The sequence below is a fragment of the Ovis canadensis genome, chromosome 3 (genome assembly GCF_042477335.2).
Source record: "Ovis canadensis isolate MfBH-ARS-UI-01 breed Bighorn chromosome 3, ARS-UI_OviCan_v2, whole genome shotgun sequence".
In the NCBI taxonomy this organism is placed as follows: domain Eukaryota; kingdom Metazoa; phylum Chordata; class Mammalia; order Artiodactyla; family Bovidae; genus Ovis; species Ovis canadensis.
The window spans coordinates 227,532,248-227,549,124 of NC_091247.1; the positions used below are offsets into that span (position 1 = coordinate 227,532,248).

Below are 16,877 nucleotides of genomic sequence, written 5' to 3' on the forward strand. Positions count from 1 at the left end.
TTCCTTACCAATCTTCTAGTTTTTCAACCCCTCCTTTCTTTCAGAAGACTCTTAGCTGGACTCAACATTCACTCTCTTGCCTCTTCAAATTCATTCGTTCATTCTATAAACATTTATGGAACACCTATTAATCAGGCATTCTCCTAATTACTGAGGCTAAAAAGAAACAGTATGTAGGATTTTCCCCTAAGGTGCTTACAGTGGGGAATATTATCAATTTTTATTGAACCTCACTTCATAAATAAAAAAGCAGATGCTCAAACAATCATATTTGGGGGTTAGGTGTCTAATTCCAAAATCTATACTCTTCCCCCTAAAAGCAGGAAATTATAACTTATCACAATAAATTCTAATCTAAAATTAATACACAAAGAACTATGAAACACTTAGGGGCAGCACTAACTACTGGAGACTCTGAGTAGGCTTTGCAGGAGACACTTCTGGGCTAAATTTTAAAGAGGAAGTAGAAGTTTGGGGAAGCGATGCTGAAGGTAAACGTAACCGTTACAGCTTGATCACTGGTACACCCGGGAAAGGAAGGTACCACTCTATTAAGAATGGACTTCCCAGGTGGCACTAGTGGTAAAGAACCTGCCTGCAAATGCAGGAGACATAAGAAACTCTAGTTTGATCCCTGGATTGGGAAGGTCCCCCATGGCTATCCATTCCAGTATTCTTGCCTGGAGAATCCCATGGACAGAGGAGCCTGGCGGGTAACAGTCCATAGGACTGCAGAGAGTCAGACAGATTGAAGCAACTTAGCACATTCTAGTAAGAAAAGGGTAAGTAATGATACAGAGAGTCCCTTGGACGACAAGATCAAACCAGTCAATCCTAAAGGAAATCAGTCCTGAATATTCATTGGAAGGACTGATGATGAAGCTGAAATTCCAATACTTTGGCCACCTGATGTGAAGAACTGACTCATCTGAAAAGACCCTGATGCTGGGAAAGACTGAAGGCGGGAGAAGGGGATGACAGAGGATGAGATGGTTGGATGGCATCACCAACTCAGTGGGCATGAGTTTGAGCAAGCTCCGGAGTGGGTGGTAGACAGGGAAGCCTGGCGTGCTGCAGTCCATGGGGTCGCAAAGAGTAGGACACAACTGAGCAACTGAACAGAACTGAACTGAATATACAGAGATGGAACAAAGCTTGCAAGGTCGGGAATGAAAAGAGAGAAACTAAACTTAATGCTGAAGATTACAGGAAGCTACAAAGGATTTCAGGAATAGCAGTGACTTTTTCAGGTACATTTTAGAAAGATTTCTAAGACAACCCACCAGAAAAATGGGCAGAGAACATAAAAGGGCAACTCAGAGAATCAGTTCAGTTCAGTTCAACTCAGAGAATAAGAAATACAAAAGGCCCTTAACCATATGAAAAGACACTTGAGCTCAGTTCAAGTGTACTGAGTGGAGTTCAAGACTTTGTACAAACACTCATTCCAAGTATCACACCATTGGAAATGCAAAACGGAATTGAGCAACCCTTCACATAATCATCAGTTAAAAGGTGAAAATCACCTGGTGGTGGGCTCAGTAACTTCCTGATAAATGAGTGGAGTCAGGATAACAATGCAGGACTGACTACAGTAATCATTTTTTCAATGTTTTCTGATAATAAAGGGAAAATGAGGAAATATATTACAGAGAAGAGGCAAGGAAATCACATATGTGAATACATCCAAGCTCAGGTATTCTTTCACGTGAGCTTCCCTGGTGGCTCAGACAGTAAAGTATCTGCCTGGAATGCGGGAGACCTAGGTTCATTCTCTGGGTCGGGAAGATCCCCTGGAGGAGGGCATAGCAACCCACTCCAGTTTCTTGCCTGGAGAATCCCCATGGACAGAGGAGCCTGGTGGGCTACAGTCCACAGGGTCGGAAAAAGACGGACTTAGTAACTAAGCACATTCTTTCACATATACTAAGTGCAAAAGAAAACCTTAAACAACAGCTGTTTTTAAAATGCAACAGAAAATTTACACTTCCACAATAATTATATTCCAGATTTGGTGTGCCCAGAAGGCACACATTTAAGTGCCTCCTATTCGTGTCTGACATATACATTAATTTACTGAGGCAACAGGTCTCTTTCAACTCAGAAAAGGTTTCTGAGCTAAGAAAGGAAATCTGGACTGAGAAAGCCAAATTGGAGTCTCCAGATTTGGGAAAAATCTCAAGGTCACTATTGTTTTAGAGCTTACTCCCACCTGCTTTGGGTCATTAACCCACTCTTTCCAATCATGGAGCCAAGGTGAACCTGGCCAGGCCCCAATTCCAGTCCAGACTCTGCCACTTACTGGGCAATCTTGGAAAGTCATCTGGACCCTCTGAACCTCAGTTCCCTCCACTGTAAAATGGGAATTATATGCATTTGTGAGGATTAAACAAAAAGAAGGGTACCAGGAATTTGGGGAAAGCTCAATTATCGCAGTCATTTCCATAATATTCCTGCGAGGGTTCCTTGGATCCAAACAGTTGTTCAAGGCCCTTGAAACCAATGACTTCCTCCCAATCTCACTCCCATTATGTCCTTTTAGATGAGAAAGGGAAGGGGATGGAGAGGAGACCAACCACGGCTAAGGGCAAGAGGAGGAACCCACAGGGCAGAGAAGCAGGGGTGAAGGAGAGGAGAGTCCAGGGTGGAACCCTGGGGCTGGGGCTGCAGGGCGGGGGTCTGGCCTGGGTGCAGTCTGAGGGTCAGGGAGCTGGGGCAGCGAGTGAGGGCCAGGCCCCTGGGGGTGCAGTCTGAGGGTCGGGGAGCTGGGGCAAGGGTGAGGGCCAGGCCCCAGGATGCGGTCTGAGGGTCAGGGAGCTGGGACAAGGGTAAGGGTGAGGCCCCAGGATGCGGTCTGAGGGTCAGGGAGCTGGGGCAGCGGGCGAGGGTCAGGCCCCTGGGGGTGCGGCCTGAGGGTCGGGGGGCTGGGGCAGAGGGCTCCGGTCAGGCCCCTGCGGGTGCGGTCTGAGGTCAGGGAGCTCGGGCAGCGAGTGAGGGCCAGGCCCCTGGGGGTGCAGTCTGAGGGTCGGGGAGCTGGGGCAAGGGTAAGGGTCAGGCTCCCGGGGGTGCAGTCTGAGGGTCGGGGAGCTGGGGCAAGGGTGAGGGCCAGGCCCCAGGATGCGGTCTGAGGGTCAGGGAGCTGGGACAAGGGTAAGGGTGAGGCCCCAGGATGCGGTCTGAGGGTCAGGGAGCTGGGGCAGCGGGCGAGGGTCAGGCCCCTGGGGGTGCGGCCTGAGGGTCGGGGGGCTGGGGCAGAGGGCTCCGGTCAGGCCCCTGCGGGTGCGGTCTGAGGTCAGGGAGCTCGGGCAGCGAGTGAGGGCCAGGCCCCTGGGGGTGCAGTCTGAGGGTCGGGGAGCTGGGGCAAGGGTAAGGGTCAGGCTCCCGGGGGTGCAGTCTGAGGGTCGGGGAGCTGGGGCAAGGGTGAGGGCCAGGCCCCAGGATGCGGTCTGAGGGTCAGGGAGCTGGGGCAAGGGTAAGGGTCAGGCTCCCGGGGGTGCAGTCTGAGGGTCGGGGAGCTGGGGCAAGGGTAAGGGCCAGGCCCCAGGATGCGGTCTGAGGGTCAGGGAGCTGGGGCAGCGGGCGAGGGTCAGGCCCCTGGGGGTGCGGCCTGAGGGTCGGGGGGCCAGGGCAGAGGGCTCTGGTCAGGCCCCTGGGGGTGCGGTCTGAGGTCAGGGAGCTCGGGCAGCAGAGGAGGGTCAGGCTCTCGGGGGTGCAGTCGGGGGGCCGAGGGGAACGGTTGGCCGGCGAGAGGAGGCTCCCTGCCACTTCCAACCCGCCCTAGATGGAGTCTGAGGGTCGCTTCCCACCCCATCCATCATCCCACCCCGTCCCTGAGGTGGGTGGCGAGGGTCGAGCCTGAGACCAGGCCTTGAGGCCTCCCTCACGTTTCCTCAGGCAAGAGGCGGCTCGGTCGACTGCGGCGGGAGAAGACATTCTAGGTCCCGAGTTACCAGAGCCGTTGGGGCCGATGATGCAGGTGAACCTCTTGAAGGGGCCTATGACCTGGCGGCCCCGCCATGACTTAAAGTTCTCCACAAGCAGCACTTCCAAACGGCTCATGGCTGCGCCCTCCGCGCCTCAGCTGTGTTCTCTCACGCTGGCGGGAAAAGCGCGGGAAGCGCCTCGTGCGGTCTCGCGAGAGGAAAGCGAGAACACCTGCGAGCCCTGCGCTGTTTCTTAGCAACCGGAGATGTTTACGTTTCCGAGGAAACCGAGACTCCAGGCCTCTGGGGCAGTGAGAGAAGGCCGATTGAAAGCCTCTTGGGCAGGCTCGCATCCCACCTGCCCGGACTCCTAGGGAGCCAGCCTCGCTGGGCTTGAGCTAGTTTTATTTTTGTTGTTTTCTCTCTTAATCTCGCATGTTTTTGAAACCTTTTAGAATTTCTTAGCAATTCGCAGTCATGGAGGTAGCAGAGCCCAAGGACCTGCAGGAGGATTTTGTCCTGGCCAAAAGAAGATATGCAGAGCTAGGCAGGCAGAAACGGATTTTCAACGCCAGGAACAGGGTCATCGGGGTGAGACCCTCCGGATCGGAAGGGAGAGGAGCCAGGAGGGAATGGTGGGGGAGGGGAGGGGGACAAGGGAGCGGGGGAAACAAGAGAGGCGAGCAGCGAGCGGCAAGAGATGATGAACTATTGGAATGAAACTTGTGATCCAGGCACAGCCGCGGACGGATCCAAGCTTTGCCGGGAAGAATTGTTCCACGTATTGAGTTTGCGGAGAATGAGGGAGACCTCAGAACAAGACCGAAAAATGCTCCCTGTCACTTGCCAGTCAGGCAAATTGAGTCCTGCAGCGGGGAGCGAGCTTACCTGGAGTTAGTGGCCAGAGACTGGAATGCGATTCTCCTCTCTCTGAGCCAGACTTTCTACATTGCCAGGGATTTCCTCCAGTCCATTCAACAGACAGATGCCAGTAGAGAGAGTTCTTATTTTGTGGCAAACCTGAGCCAGGCCTTGGAGATGAGGGATAAGACGATCCTTGACTTTGTGAAGTTGATAGCCCAGTGGATGAGGCAGGCGTTAAAATGGCCACATTATAATGCAGGGAAGTCCAGGCAACTAGGGCTGGGAGAGGAAAGCAGAGAGGGCTTCCCGGAGGCTGCTGCTGCTGAGGAGGAGGTAATGCTTAAGTAGTGTTCTGAGAATGAGGACCTACTGACTAAGAAAGGGAGAAGGAAGCTCTAGGGAAAGTTAAGACAGGCTGAAGAACCAACAGAGGCACACAAGGGCATTTGGGTATGAGACGATTTGGTTTATAAAAAAATAAGTAGGATTGTTATCAACTGAATAAAATTGTCTGGCTCTTATTCTCTCCCATTGTTTTCCTTACTCAGGGTGACACCATGGCCTGGGATGCTCAGGTTTGTGACCAGAACATAAAAGCAGCAACTTTAAAAGCGAGAGAGGAAGCCTTTGGTGAGCATTCTCTGAATGGCCATAGTTCAGGGCTGTGTGCCTTTAGACCCAGGTCACATTCCTCATGTATGTAAAGCCTTGTCATTTTCACGCTCTTCTTCCTTTTAAAATTTCAGTTTCTTGTGCTCAGTTAACTTAATGCACCAATTCTTCCACACTTGAAAATTAGCTATTGAATTCTATATGAGTAGAAAATATATTGTGTGCAGATATGTAAATTTTTCTGTTTTCTTTAAAAAACTAGGTATGAAAAACCTTATACACACACATATTCTCTGCCAAAAGCTCAAGACCTTCTACCAGGGACAGCTGGTAATAGTAGACAACACACACTATTGAGCCCATACCCCAGAGCTGACTCAGAACCAGGCACGGTTCAAGTAAAAGTGTTCTGGCTTGTGGGTCAGATTCTCAAATAGTATTCATTTCTGCCCCAGTTATGTCCAACAATGCCTTTTAAAGCACCATAAGGATTTTTTGAATAGAAAAAAAGGATACAAAATTATATGTACAATGGGTTATCAATTAAGTTTAAATATATAAATATACATAAGTTCAGTTCAGTTCAGTCACTCAGTCGTGTCCGACTCTTTGCGACCCCATGAATCGCAGCACACCAGGCCTCCCTGTCCATCACCATCTCCCAGAGTTCACTCAGACTCACGTCCATCGAGTCCATGATGCCATCCAGCCATCTCATCCTCAGTCGTCCCCTTTTCCTCCTGCCCCCAATCCCTCCCAGCATCAGAGTCTTTTCCAATGAATCAACTCTTCACATCAGGTGGCCAAAGTACTGGAGCTTCAGCTTTAGCATCATTCCCTCCAAAGAAATCCCAGGGCTGATCTCCTTCAGAATGGACTGGTTGGATCTCCCTGCAGTCCAAGGGACTCTCAAGAGTCTTCTCCAACACCACAGTTCAAAAGCATCAATTCTTCGGCGCTCAGCTTTCTTCACAGTCCAACTCTCACATCCATACATGACCACAGGAAAAATCATAGCCTTGACTAGACAGACCTTAGTCAGCAAAGCAATGTCTATACATAAGTTAAAAATATATAAAAATATGTTTAGAAAAAGACACCAAGGAGCTATACCAAAATATGAGCACTGGCACATTTGGAGTGATGGCATGATGAATGAAGTTTACTTGCTTCTTCAGCAGGTCAGTTCAGTCGCTCAGTTGTGTCTGACTCTGTGACCCCGAGACTGCAGTGCGCCAGGCTTCCCTGAGCTTCACATCTCCCCGAGTTTGCTCAAACTCATGTCCATTGAGTCAGTGATGCCATCCAGCCATCTCATCCTCTGTCACCCTGCTCTCTTTCTGCTCTCAATCTTTCCCAGCATCAGGATCTTTTCTTCTTTATAGTGTTTCATATTTTCTTTTAAAATTGTAGTGTAAAAGTAATTGAAACCTGTGATAAACCATAATGGAAAAGAATATAAAAAAGAATATATATATATATGTATAACTGAATCACTTTGCTGTACAGCAGAAATTAACACAGCAATGTAAATCAATTATACTTCAAGAAAATTTTTTACAAAAGTAATTCAAACTTACAGAAATGATGTGAGAGACATACATATACCTACCACCAGACTAGATATGAACATTTTGCCAACCTGGCTTTAGATATCTTATATTGAGAATGATTTTTGAGAATTAAATGTCACACAGATGTAGCTAAAGCTCTCCTCCATCTTACCATTTTCCTCTTCTCCCCTCCTCAGAGATGTGATCATTCCCATGCATGTTTCTGTACTTGTACCCTCCATGTAGGTTTATCCATGACAATATAAAATTTGTGTGTGTATTTTACATTTTTACATAAAAGATATTGAATGTGTCCTTTTGCAACATTTAAGAAATTCAACAACCTATTTTGGGAACTTATAGGTGATCTCCATACAGAATATTCATTTTAATTGCTTTATGATATTTTCTTCTATGAATTTTAACCACAGTTTCTTTTTCCTCTGCTGGTGGCTGATTTAGATTTTTTTCCAGTTTTTTTAAATAATTGCAAACAATGTTAGTGACTCTCCTGCACTGTGTCCCAATGCTCATGTTCCTGGTGGACCTGGACGTGGAATTCACAGGTCATAGGATCTGTGCGTTTTCAGTTTTAGGGATGTTGGCAGGTTGCTTTCCATGGTTATAAAAGTACCAAGTCACACTTTCACAAGCAGTAAATGAGAAACCTCTACGTTTCTCCACATCCTTCCTAATACCTGCTATTTTTAGCGTTTTTAAATGTTTCTTCAATTCATTGGATGTTTCCCATCTCGAGTGGTTGATGATCTTTTCACAAGCTTGTTGATCATTCAGGTTTCTCTGTAGTGATTTGCTTTTTCCCTTCCTTTGCCCCTTTTGTGGTTAGGTTGTTTGTTTTAAAGTTGATTTGTAGGTGCTTTTTTATATTCAGAATTCTAATCCTTTAATGGTTGTGTTAACCTTTTGGAGAGTTGGATGATTTTAGAATCACTAAAAATTATTTTTGGGGGGAGATTCAAATTTCTTTCTTTCCTCTGAATCTTTCGCTAATGAACATGCTGTATCTTTTCTAGCTGCTGAAATGAGACAAAATGACAAGATCGCATGCATATCAGAAAACCGGGAAAGGAGAGATAGGAAAAATCTCTGTAAAGCTATCAACGATTTCCAACAGAGCTTTCAGAGCCCGGAAACACGCCGTGAATTTGACCTCTCTGACCCCCTAGCCCTTAAGAAAGATCATCCAGCCCGGCAGTCAGATTATGATGCTTGGAATACAATATCAGGAATGCAGAAGTTCATGGGAGAGGATTTAAACTTCCATCTGAGGAAGAAATTCCAAGAGGAACAAAACAGGGAATGGTCCCTGCAACAGCAAAAAGAACGGATGGTTGGCCGGGAGAACCAAAAATGTGCAGGTAACAGAACGAGAGACAAGATCAACCCCCCAAAACAAACAAACGAAAAAAGAAAACAAACCAACCCCAGTGGGTTTTTTCTTGTTTCATTTTTGTCTCTTAAGCCTCACTGATAGACTACTTTAGCCACATGGCCAAACAAAGAGACACCAGAACCCGTGTTTCCGGATTTGGACGTCTTTAGCCACACGTCCATCATGCAGGAAACACTTCCTGAGCTTGTGGTCTGTCAGGGTGCCCATGGGATCCTGGAGCCCAGGGTAACTCAGCATTGGTCTGACCCTCAGTGTGCTCACAGCCTGCTGGGAAGACAGTGGCAAAGACAAAGGTCTAGCCTATGTCAGTTCTTGTCTAGTAAGCCACTTGGATCATCCCCCGAACCTGACCGTCCACCTCCACCAATGGGAGCTCTGTTCTTCCTGTTGCTCCAGTCCAGACCAGGTCATCTTGACTCCTTCCTCTCTCTCAGATGCCGCACGCACTCCTGCAGCAAGTCATCTCAAGTTCCAACCACCACCACTGCCTCCACCACTACCACCAGACTCAAAGGCCAGCACATCCCAACTGGATCACCGAAATAACCTCTGACTGGCCTCCCAGCTTCTGCCCTGGTCTCCCTACACGCTCTTCTCAGCCCAATAGCCAGAATGATCCTGTTAAAAAGTTAAACTGCTCAGGGACTTCCCTGGTAGTCCAGTGGCTGAGAATCTGACATCCAGTGCAGGGGACGCAGGTTTGATCCCTGTTAGGGAAACTAAGATCCCACATCCCATGGCACAGCTAAGCCTGCGTGGCAACTGCTGAGCCTGTGAGCTCTAGAGCCTGCTTGCCACAGCAAAAATCCCACATGCCAAAGCAGATATATATACACATAAAGCTGCTACTTCCCTGGTGCTCCAGTGGTTTCGATTCCATGTGTTCCCAATGCAGAGGACATGGCTTAAGTCCCTGGTTAGGAAACTAAGATCCCATATGACCCACAGCATGGCCAAAAATAAAAAATTAAGTGGGATCCTTTGTTCAAAACCAATAGCTTCTTACTTTACTCATTAATGATTGTCTCAGTTGGTAAAGAATATGCCTGCAATCTCGGAGACCCAGCTTTGGTCAGGAAGATCCCCTGGAGAAGGGCATGGAAACCCACTCCAGTATTCTTGCCTGGAGAACTCCGTGGACAGAGGAGCCTGATGGGCTATAGTCCATAGGGCCACAGAGACTTGACTGAGCGACTAACACACTTACTCAATCAAAACCAAATTTATTTCAAGCACCAGCAAGGCCTTCACAGTCTGACCTTATCTCCTACTACGCTGCCCCCTAAGCCCTTCTCCCTTGGTACCGCAGATAAGTGTGCTCAGTCGTATCTGTAGACATTACCAGGCCACAGTGATGATTGCTAACGCCGCCGGGCACGGGTCTAAGAGCTTGGCTTGAGTTAACTCATCTGTGTCTCCCATGAGCCTTCCGTTGCACCCCCCCTTCTTCTGATGGGTGCGTGATGAGAAGCAGATGCAGAAACAACAGTCCACAGGGCGCTCTGCACATCTGGGAAGGAGCCTGGGCAGGCACACATGCTTTGACTGTATCTTCCTTCCTTTCAGAGGATCTCTACTTGAAGACAAGGCTACAGTTTGATGAGACAGCCAAGCACTTACAGAATCTGGAAACCGCCACCAGGAAGGCAGTTTGTACGACTGTGAAAGAATTCAACATGAACCAGGTGTATACCCCAGGCTTGTCTGGAGGGGAGGGAGGACACACAGCCACCTCCCTGAGTGTCCCAGCATTCTCAGCTCATCAGTGATAGCCATGGTGGTGGTTGTTGTTACCACGCCACGTGGCTTGCAGGATCTCCGTTCCCTGACCAGGGGCTGAACCCAGACAATGGCAGTGAAAGCCCAGGAATCCTAACCGCTACACCACTGGTGGACTCCCAGAATATGGTTCTTTTTTTAATCTCTGCAACAATTATCAGATCTTATTAGTCACTGTGTTCAACAGCCCTGTCAGAGAGGCACCATGAACTCAATTGATCAAGAAACAGGCTCAGAGGGAGGAATGGACTTTCTTAGAGACAGCTGAGTACTAATCTGATTTGCTTTGGCAGATGTAAACACTGGACTTCCAAATATTAGAAGTCCAGTATTCAAATCAGACCTGTCCAATGACAAAGCATGCGCTTATGTAATACAGTCAGGCTGGCCTTCTTGTTAGCACCTGCTACTGAGGGCACCTAGCAAAGTGCCCCATCTGTCCAATATTAAAGAGAACTGGTTTCATCCTTCTCTTGACTTGACAGAGAAATAACTCTAGCCCAGAGAGGGAAGGTGTCTAGCTGCAGGTCACACAGCCAGGGCATGTCCCTTCTACCCATTGCCTTCATGTAAGCAGGGATTTGACCAGAAATTTATTTGTCTTGGGGACTGAGGTTGATAGGCAGTAGGAACACCTTTTAGAAATCACCACTTCTGCAAATCACTTGGTTGGCGGTTCTTTGTGGCCTGCCGCTGGCCCAGGGTGACCAGGACCACAGGGAAGGGTACATAGCCCTGTCCTGGGGGTGGGTGAGGCCAAGCCAAGGGGAGATGGCCACCTAACAGGGGGAGGCCACTCCCTGCTTTGGCAAATCACTGCAGACAAAGACCTGCCGGGATTATGCACGTGACCAACTGGTAGTGATCCTCTGAGCCCAGCCCACTCACCCAGCATTGCCCAGGCAGCCAGGGGTCCAGGGACCTCCCCACGTCTATACCTGATAAGTCTCCACCCACCCGCCCAGGACCCCTGTTTAGCACATTCTTCCTTCAAGGGCCCCTTCAAGGTTTGCCAGCCTGTGCCTCAGTCCCAGCAGGCTCACTCAGACAATGTGTTGAGTTGCTCAGTTGAGTCCGACTCTTTGCAACCCCAGGGACTGTAGCCTGCCAGGCTCCTCTGTCCATGGGATTCTCCAGGCAAGAATCCTGGAATGGGTTGCCATGCCCTCCTCCAGGGGATCTTCCCAACCCAGGAATGGAACCCAGGTCTCCTGCATGGCAGGTGGATTCTTTACTGTCTGAGCCACCAGGGAAGCCCCTTCAGAGCATCCTCCTTAATATCTTCCCCTGCGCAGGCCCTGGAGTCAGCGGAAAAGAAAATCCAAGAGAGAAAACAAGAACAGGAGGACAACCTAGCCGAGATCTCCAACCTGCTGCGTGGGGACCTGCTCTCAGAGAACCCGCAGCAGGCAGCCAGCTCCTTCGGGCCGCATCGTGTGGTGCCTGACCGCTGGAAGGGCATGAGCCAGGAGCAGCTGGAGGAGATCCGCCTGGTGCAAAAACAGCAAGTCCAGGAGAAGCTGGTGCCTGTCCCCTCCCCCCTTCTCCAAGCCCCCAGCCCCCCACTGTTCCCTCCACCACCACCCCTCTCCACCCGCCCCAGCCCTCAGATGTGGCTCTGTGCTCCCTCCTGCCTTCCTGGAGCATCTAGTTATAGCCACTGTCACACTGGGCCCCAGAAGCTGCCCTCAAGGAGTCTATGTTCCATTTGTAGGGGAGGACAAGAGTGGAATGATCCCACAGGTGCTGGGTGCTGGGCAGGGGAGGAGGCTGGGGTAGGGGGGCTGAGAGTGCTGGGAGTGAGAAGGGTCATCATGGGACTCATGACCTTGAAACAAAGGTCTGAAGGTGGAGGGAGTCACCTGGGGAGAGGCTTCTCTCTGCTGGGGCAGAAACTGCAAGGACCATGGCCTTGACCGCAGCCACAGGGTGGGGCTGGGTAGGGCTGTATTGCCTTGAGGGGCTGCTCTGGAGCTCCTATTTCCTGGTGAAATAGGAGAGTGGTCAGCAGCGGAGGGGGAGGGGTAGGAGTTTTGCAAGAACAAAAGTGCTCAAAGGTCATCTGGAAAGGGGAAGGGGCAAGTGGCCAGGAAGCCCCAGCTCCCCTCTCCCCCTACTTTGAGTCCCGGTCATGAACTTGAAGCAGCTCTTGTGAGTAGGGCCATGCTCGCCTATTACGGGAGAGCTGGGACTCAACAATGGTCAGAGCTTGCCTGGCGAGTGGGACCAGGTGGGAGGCTTAGGGTGCCCAGGTGTCTGCCAGGGGGTATCAGCTGTGGATGCTGGGCTGAATGAGGAGGAAGATAAGGACACATGGAGTTCAAGGGGCCATGGAGGGGTGTCGAGTCCGCGGACTGGCAGTCACAGTGTGGGGGAACCTCATGGGAACGAGGGTGTGGAGAAAGAGGGGCAGGTCTTCACTGCGGTGGATGGGACTCCAAGGTGAGACTCCAGAGGGGGGTGGTATTGGCAACAACAGGGTGAGGGCAGAGCTTCCCAAAGCAGGCCGTCTGGACCAGCCGCACCTAGGAACTCAAGAGCAATGGAGATCCTCAGGCCCTCGCTAGGCCTACTGAACTGGAAACTTCAGCAAGTGCTCCCTCCCCTCCAGGGCTTCTGATACCCGCTGGAGTTCGAGAACCATGGGCATCACTTGCCCCCTGAGGGGGATGGCTGAGAGATTGGAAAGGGGTCTTTGGAGATGAGGCAGAATCATTGGAAAGCAGGGAAAGGGTCATTTCTGAGTATGTTGAGAGAGAGCCTTGCTCAGTCGTGTCCGACTCTTTGCGACCCCATGGACTGTAGCCTACCAGGCTCCTCCTTCCATGGGATTCTCTAGGCAAGAGTACTGGACGACGTGAAATAATGACAGGAGAGAGATTTGGAGACATTCTCAGACCTGCAGAGGATGGGCGTTTCCAAGGGGTCCGCAGATGACAGCCACGCTCCGTGTGATGCTGTGGTCAGTGTGAAGCTGTGGTCGGTGTGAGCTTCCCAGCAGACGGGCACAGGGAGAGGGAGGGGTGGCCTGGACCAGGAGATGGGGAGCAGGTCGGGCACCTCGCCTCAGGAAGGGAAACAGACAGCAGCCAAGGGGTGAGGCAGGGGAGTTAGCCCAAAGTGGGAGGAGCCTGAGGCTGGCATCAGGACGCCACCTTCACCAGGCCCAGCTCTGCCCTTCACAACGGTAGTTCAGCCCGACTGCCTGGCAAGGAAGGTTGGCCATCTGTCCCAAAAGCAGCATTTTTGGTTTGATTTTCAGTCTCTGTAGAAAATTAATAAGAAGCTGCTACTGCTGCTAAGTCAAGTCAGTTGTGTCTGACTCTGTGCGACCCCATAGACGGCAGCCTACCAGGCTTCTCCGTCCCTGGGATTCTCCAGGCAAGAACACTGGAGTGGGTTGCCATTTCCTTCTCCAGTGCATGAAAGTGGAAAGTGAAAGGGAAGTCGCTCAGTCATGTCCGACTCCTAGTGACCCCATGGACTGCAGCCCACCAGGCTCCTCCGTCCATGGGATTTTCCAGGCAAGAGTACTGGAGTGGGGTGCCATTGCCTTCTCCAAATAAGCAGCTAGAGAAACACAAGAAGAAGAAAACATCCCATGTGAAATCCCACACTCAGAAGACCCCTCTCCCATCCCCCAATGTGCCTTCTGGTGTCCTGTCCCCGGCTCCTCTTCTGTACAAGGACATAATTTGGGAAGTTGAGATCACACTAAGAATACTCTGTCTCTCAGTGTGGGCTTCTATGTGCCCATATCGTTCCCATTCTTTTTTTTTTTTTTTAATTAGAGCATGCTGCTGCTGCTGCTGCTAAGTTGCTTCAGTCATGTCCGACTCTGTGCAACCCCATAGACGGCAGCCCACCAGGCTTCCCCGTCTCTGGTATTCTCCAGGCAAGAACACTGGAGTGGGTTGCCATTTCCTTCTCCAATGCATGAAAGTGAAAAGTGAAAGGGAAGTCGCTCAGTCGTGTCCAAATCTTAGCAACCCCATGGACTGCAGCCTACCAGGCTCCTCCATCCATGAGATTTTCCAGGCAAGAGTACTGGAGTGGGGTGCCATTGCCTTCTCCGAATTAGAGCATAGCCAGGCTTTTTTTAAAAAATTATTTTACTTATTTGGCTACGTTGGGTCTTAGCTGTGGCATGCAGAGTCTTTATTGCACCGTGTGAACTCAGTGCAGCACATGGGATCTTAATTCCCCACCCAGGGATCGAACCCAGGCCCCCTGCATTGGAGGCTTAGAGCCTTAGCCACCGGACCACCAGGGGAATCCCCTCTGGGGCTCTCCTGGGGGACAGGTGGTGGTGAGTCGCCTCTCCTCTCTGTAGAGGCTCCAGGAGGAAGAGCGCCAGCGAGACATGGACTGGGACCGGCGGAGGATTCAGAAGGCTCGCGCCACCTTGCTGTTTGAGCGGCAGCAGCAGCGCCTACGGCGTGGCCTGCGCAGGGCTCTGGACTGCAGCAACCTCAGCCTGGCCAGGGAGCAGCTCCTGCAGTGAGTGCTAGGCCGGTGTGTGTGTGGGGGGGGGGGTTGGGGGGCTGGGAACTGGGAGCACCATCGAGGGCACCAGGCCTGGGGAAAGGGGAGGTGAGAGCTGGTGTCCTGCAGGGCCCAGGGAGCAATCACCGACCTTTTCTGGACCCTTGGCTCACCTTCCCTGAATCTTTCCTGCCCATAGGCTCAGGACCCTTGTGGTATCTTTCACCAGAGGCCCCCCCACCCCCGCCCGTAGCAGCAGTGAGTGGGGCTTTGGCACAGCTACCCGGTAAAGAGGAGCGGGGAAAAGGCTCAGAGCTAGGAAGCCAGAAATCAAGTGCTAGGAAGCCATCGGTCCCCACGCAGGCCAGGGAGGGACTGAGACTCCCCTGTGCCCACATTCCATAAATACCTGTCCCTGGATAGTCCTGACTTAGGCACCGGCAAGGCCCAGTGGGCTCGGACACAGGTGCTGGTAACAGAGTTCACGGAGGTCCCCGGGAGCCCCAGGGGAGGACTCCGGGTGGGCTTCCAGGAGGAGGCATGTGGCCCAGACACAGGGGACGACGGTGCCAGCTGCCCACCGCAGGGAGGGCCCACCGGGCAGAGGGAGGGGTTCCTGAGCTGCCGAGAAGGAGCAGTCTCTTCTTGCCTAAGGACAGGCCCCCAGAGTAGCTCAGACTCCAGCTACAGAAAGTGTCAAATGCGGGTCAGTAGGTGAATCTGGCACTAAAAACACATGATTTAGCTCTTTAATCTCTCTATTCTTCAAGCTCTGGCTTGAACTCAGAGGGGACCCACGAGTATCTTTTCCAATCAGATGTCTATTGACTGATGGCTCCATCTTTGGGGGCCAAAATGGGGAGAATTAAGAGATCATCTCACAGAAATCAAATGGGAGGAGCAAGCGTGTTTACAATCACGGAATTCTAAGATGTCCCCACATCTCACACGCACAGGTCCCTAGGCTAACCAGCCAGCTCAGTTCAGTTCAGTTGCTCAGCCGTGTCCGACTCTTAGTGACCCCATGGACTGCAGCACGCCAGGCTAACCAATCAGCAGTGACGAAATGTCCCTTCTTCCCCTTGAGCGAGTAGTGCGGGATGAATTGTGTCTCCTGGGGATAAGACACCAATAAAAAGTAGAACATTTAGGAAGTCAGGCATTTGCTGATTTTTCTCGTTTCATTATCAGGAAAGAACATATGAAAGAACTCTCTACCAATCATGCCACTGAAGACTATTTCACACAATTTAATACAGGAAGTCGATAAGGAAAAATTCACCTTCTTTTCCTCTGAACCGTTAATGTGTAAAGCGCGGTTACCTTGAAGAGTCATATCTGTTTAAAAAAAAAAAAAAAGCACCCTTTGGTCCAGAAATACCGTTTGAACTGAATTTTTCTGTTGTAGACAAAGTTTGATTAAACCTCTTCCTGCATTTCTATGAGGAGGATTCGTGTCTACTCAACTCCACTCCAACTGGCTCCAGAGCACCTCTGCGTGCTGGGGACCCAGGGATGAAGGCCTGCGAGTCAGCTCTCAGTTCCAGTGGTGCATTACCCACACTCACAGGCATCATTTTGTTTATTTGTTTTAAGAGTGTCATGTTTATTTATTTAATTTTATTTGACTGCGCTGGGTCTTAGCTGCAGCATGTGGGATCCTCAGGCTTTGTTGCAGCGCACAGGAGCCTTTGGTTTCGGCGTGCAAACTCTCATCTAGTTCCCTGACCAGGGTCGGAACCCGGCCCCATGCGCTGGGAGCATAGAGTCTTCACCCCTGGACTTCCCAGGAAGTCTGCACGGGAGCCATTTTACCGGCTCCGCGCAGAATGAACTAATCGCTCCCTCACAGCACCCAGGGGCGGGTGTTTTCATTACTCACGGGTGCAGAACCCGAGCTACAGACACTTTAAGTGACTTCCCTGAGGTCACTCTGACGGAAATTGGTGGACCTGGGGTCGAACTCGCAGAGTCTGGCTCTCAAGCACTTCTCTCTCCTGGCTCCCACGCGAGTGTGCTCCCACTTCAGTCGCGTCAGACTCATCGCGACCCTATGGACCGTAGCCTCCAGGCTCCTCTGTCCATGGGATTCTCCAGGCCAGGATACTGGAGCCGCCGCCATGCCCTCCTCCAGGGGATCTTCCCGACCCCGGGATGGAACCTGAGTCTCCTGCATTGCAGGAGGATCCTTTACCCACCCAGTCCCCTGGGAAGCCCCCTGGCTCCCATAACGAGACCCAAAACCAG

The 16,877-nt window shown here is 50.9% G+C and overlaps 2 protein-coding genes across 4 annotated transcripts in view; one reads left to right on the forward strand and one right to left on the reverse strand.

Moving 5' to 3' along the window:
* SMC1B (structural maintenance of chromosomes 1B) overlaps positions 1 to 4,059 on the reverse strand; it is an 83,721-nt gene extending 79,662 nt beyond the window's left edge. Inside the window, exon 1 of the mRNA XM_069581774.1 lies at positions 3,951 to 4,059. Within this exon, the coding sequence (XP_069437875.1) occupies positions 3,951 to 4,059 (109 nt within the window). The remainder of the gene's footprint in view (positions 1 to 3,950) is intronic.
* A 144-nt stretch (positions 4,060 to 4,203) lies between these two features.
* On the forward strand, positions 4,204 to 16,072 carry RIBC2 (RIB43A domain with coiled-coils 2). Of its 3 annotated transcripts, none has more exons than XM_069581775.1 (7): positions 4,204 to 4,514; positions 5,336 to 5,417; positions 7,987 to 8,331; positions 9,933 to 10,051; positions 11,441 to 11,668; positions 14,479 to 14,645; positions 15,822 to 16,072. In XM_069581775.1, exons 1-7 carry the CDS (start codon positions 4,401 to 4,403, stop codon positions 15,898 to 15,900), a joined length of 1,134 nt encoding a protein of 377 aa, XP_069437876.1. In that variant the 5' UTR covers positions 4,204 to 4,400; the 3' UTR covers positions 15,901 to 16,072. The 3 variants fall into 3 exon arrangements, with proteins under 3 accessions (XP_069437876.1, XP_069437877.1, XP_069437878.1); XM_069581776.1 differs by lacking the exon at positions 15,822 to 16,072 and adding an exon at positions 15,587 to 15,788; XM_069581777.1 differs by lacking the exon at positions 15,822 to 16,072 and adding an exon at positions 15,587 to 15,653 and having other exon boundaries at positions 4,221 to 4,514; positions 14,479 to 14,660.
* Positions 16,073 to 16,877: the final 805 nt, after the last annotated feature.

What these genes read in the sequence shown, in the direction of transcription:
- RIBC2 (XM_069581775.1), top strand. Translation starts at nt 4,401, where the DNA reads ATGGAGGTAGCAGAGCCCAAGGACCTGCAGGAGGATTTTGTCCTGGCC. An exon ending in AAGAATTCAACATGAACCAG is followed by an intron (nt 10,052 to 11,440) that starts GTGTATACCCCA and finishes TCCCCTGCGCAG; the next exon opens with GCCCTGGAGTCAGCGGAAAA. An exon ending in AGCAAGTCCAGGAGAAGCTG is followed by an intron (nt 11,669 to 14,478) that starts GTGCCTGTCCCC and finishes TCCTCTCTGTAG; the next exon opens with AGGCTCCAGGAGGAAGAGCG.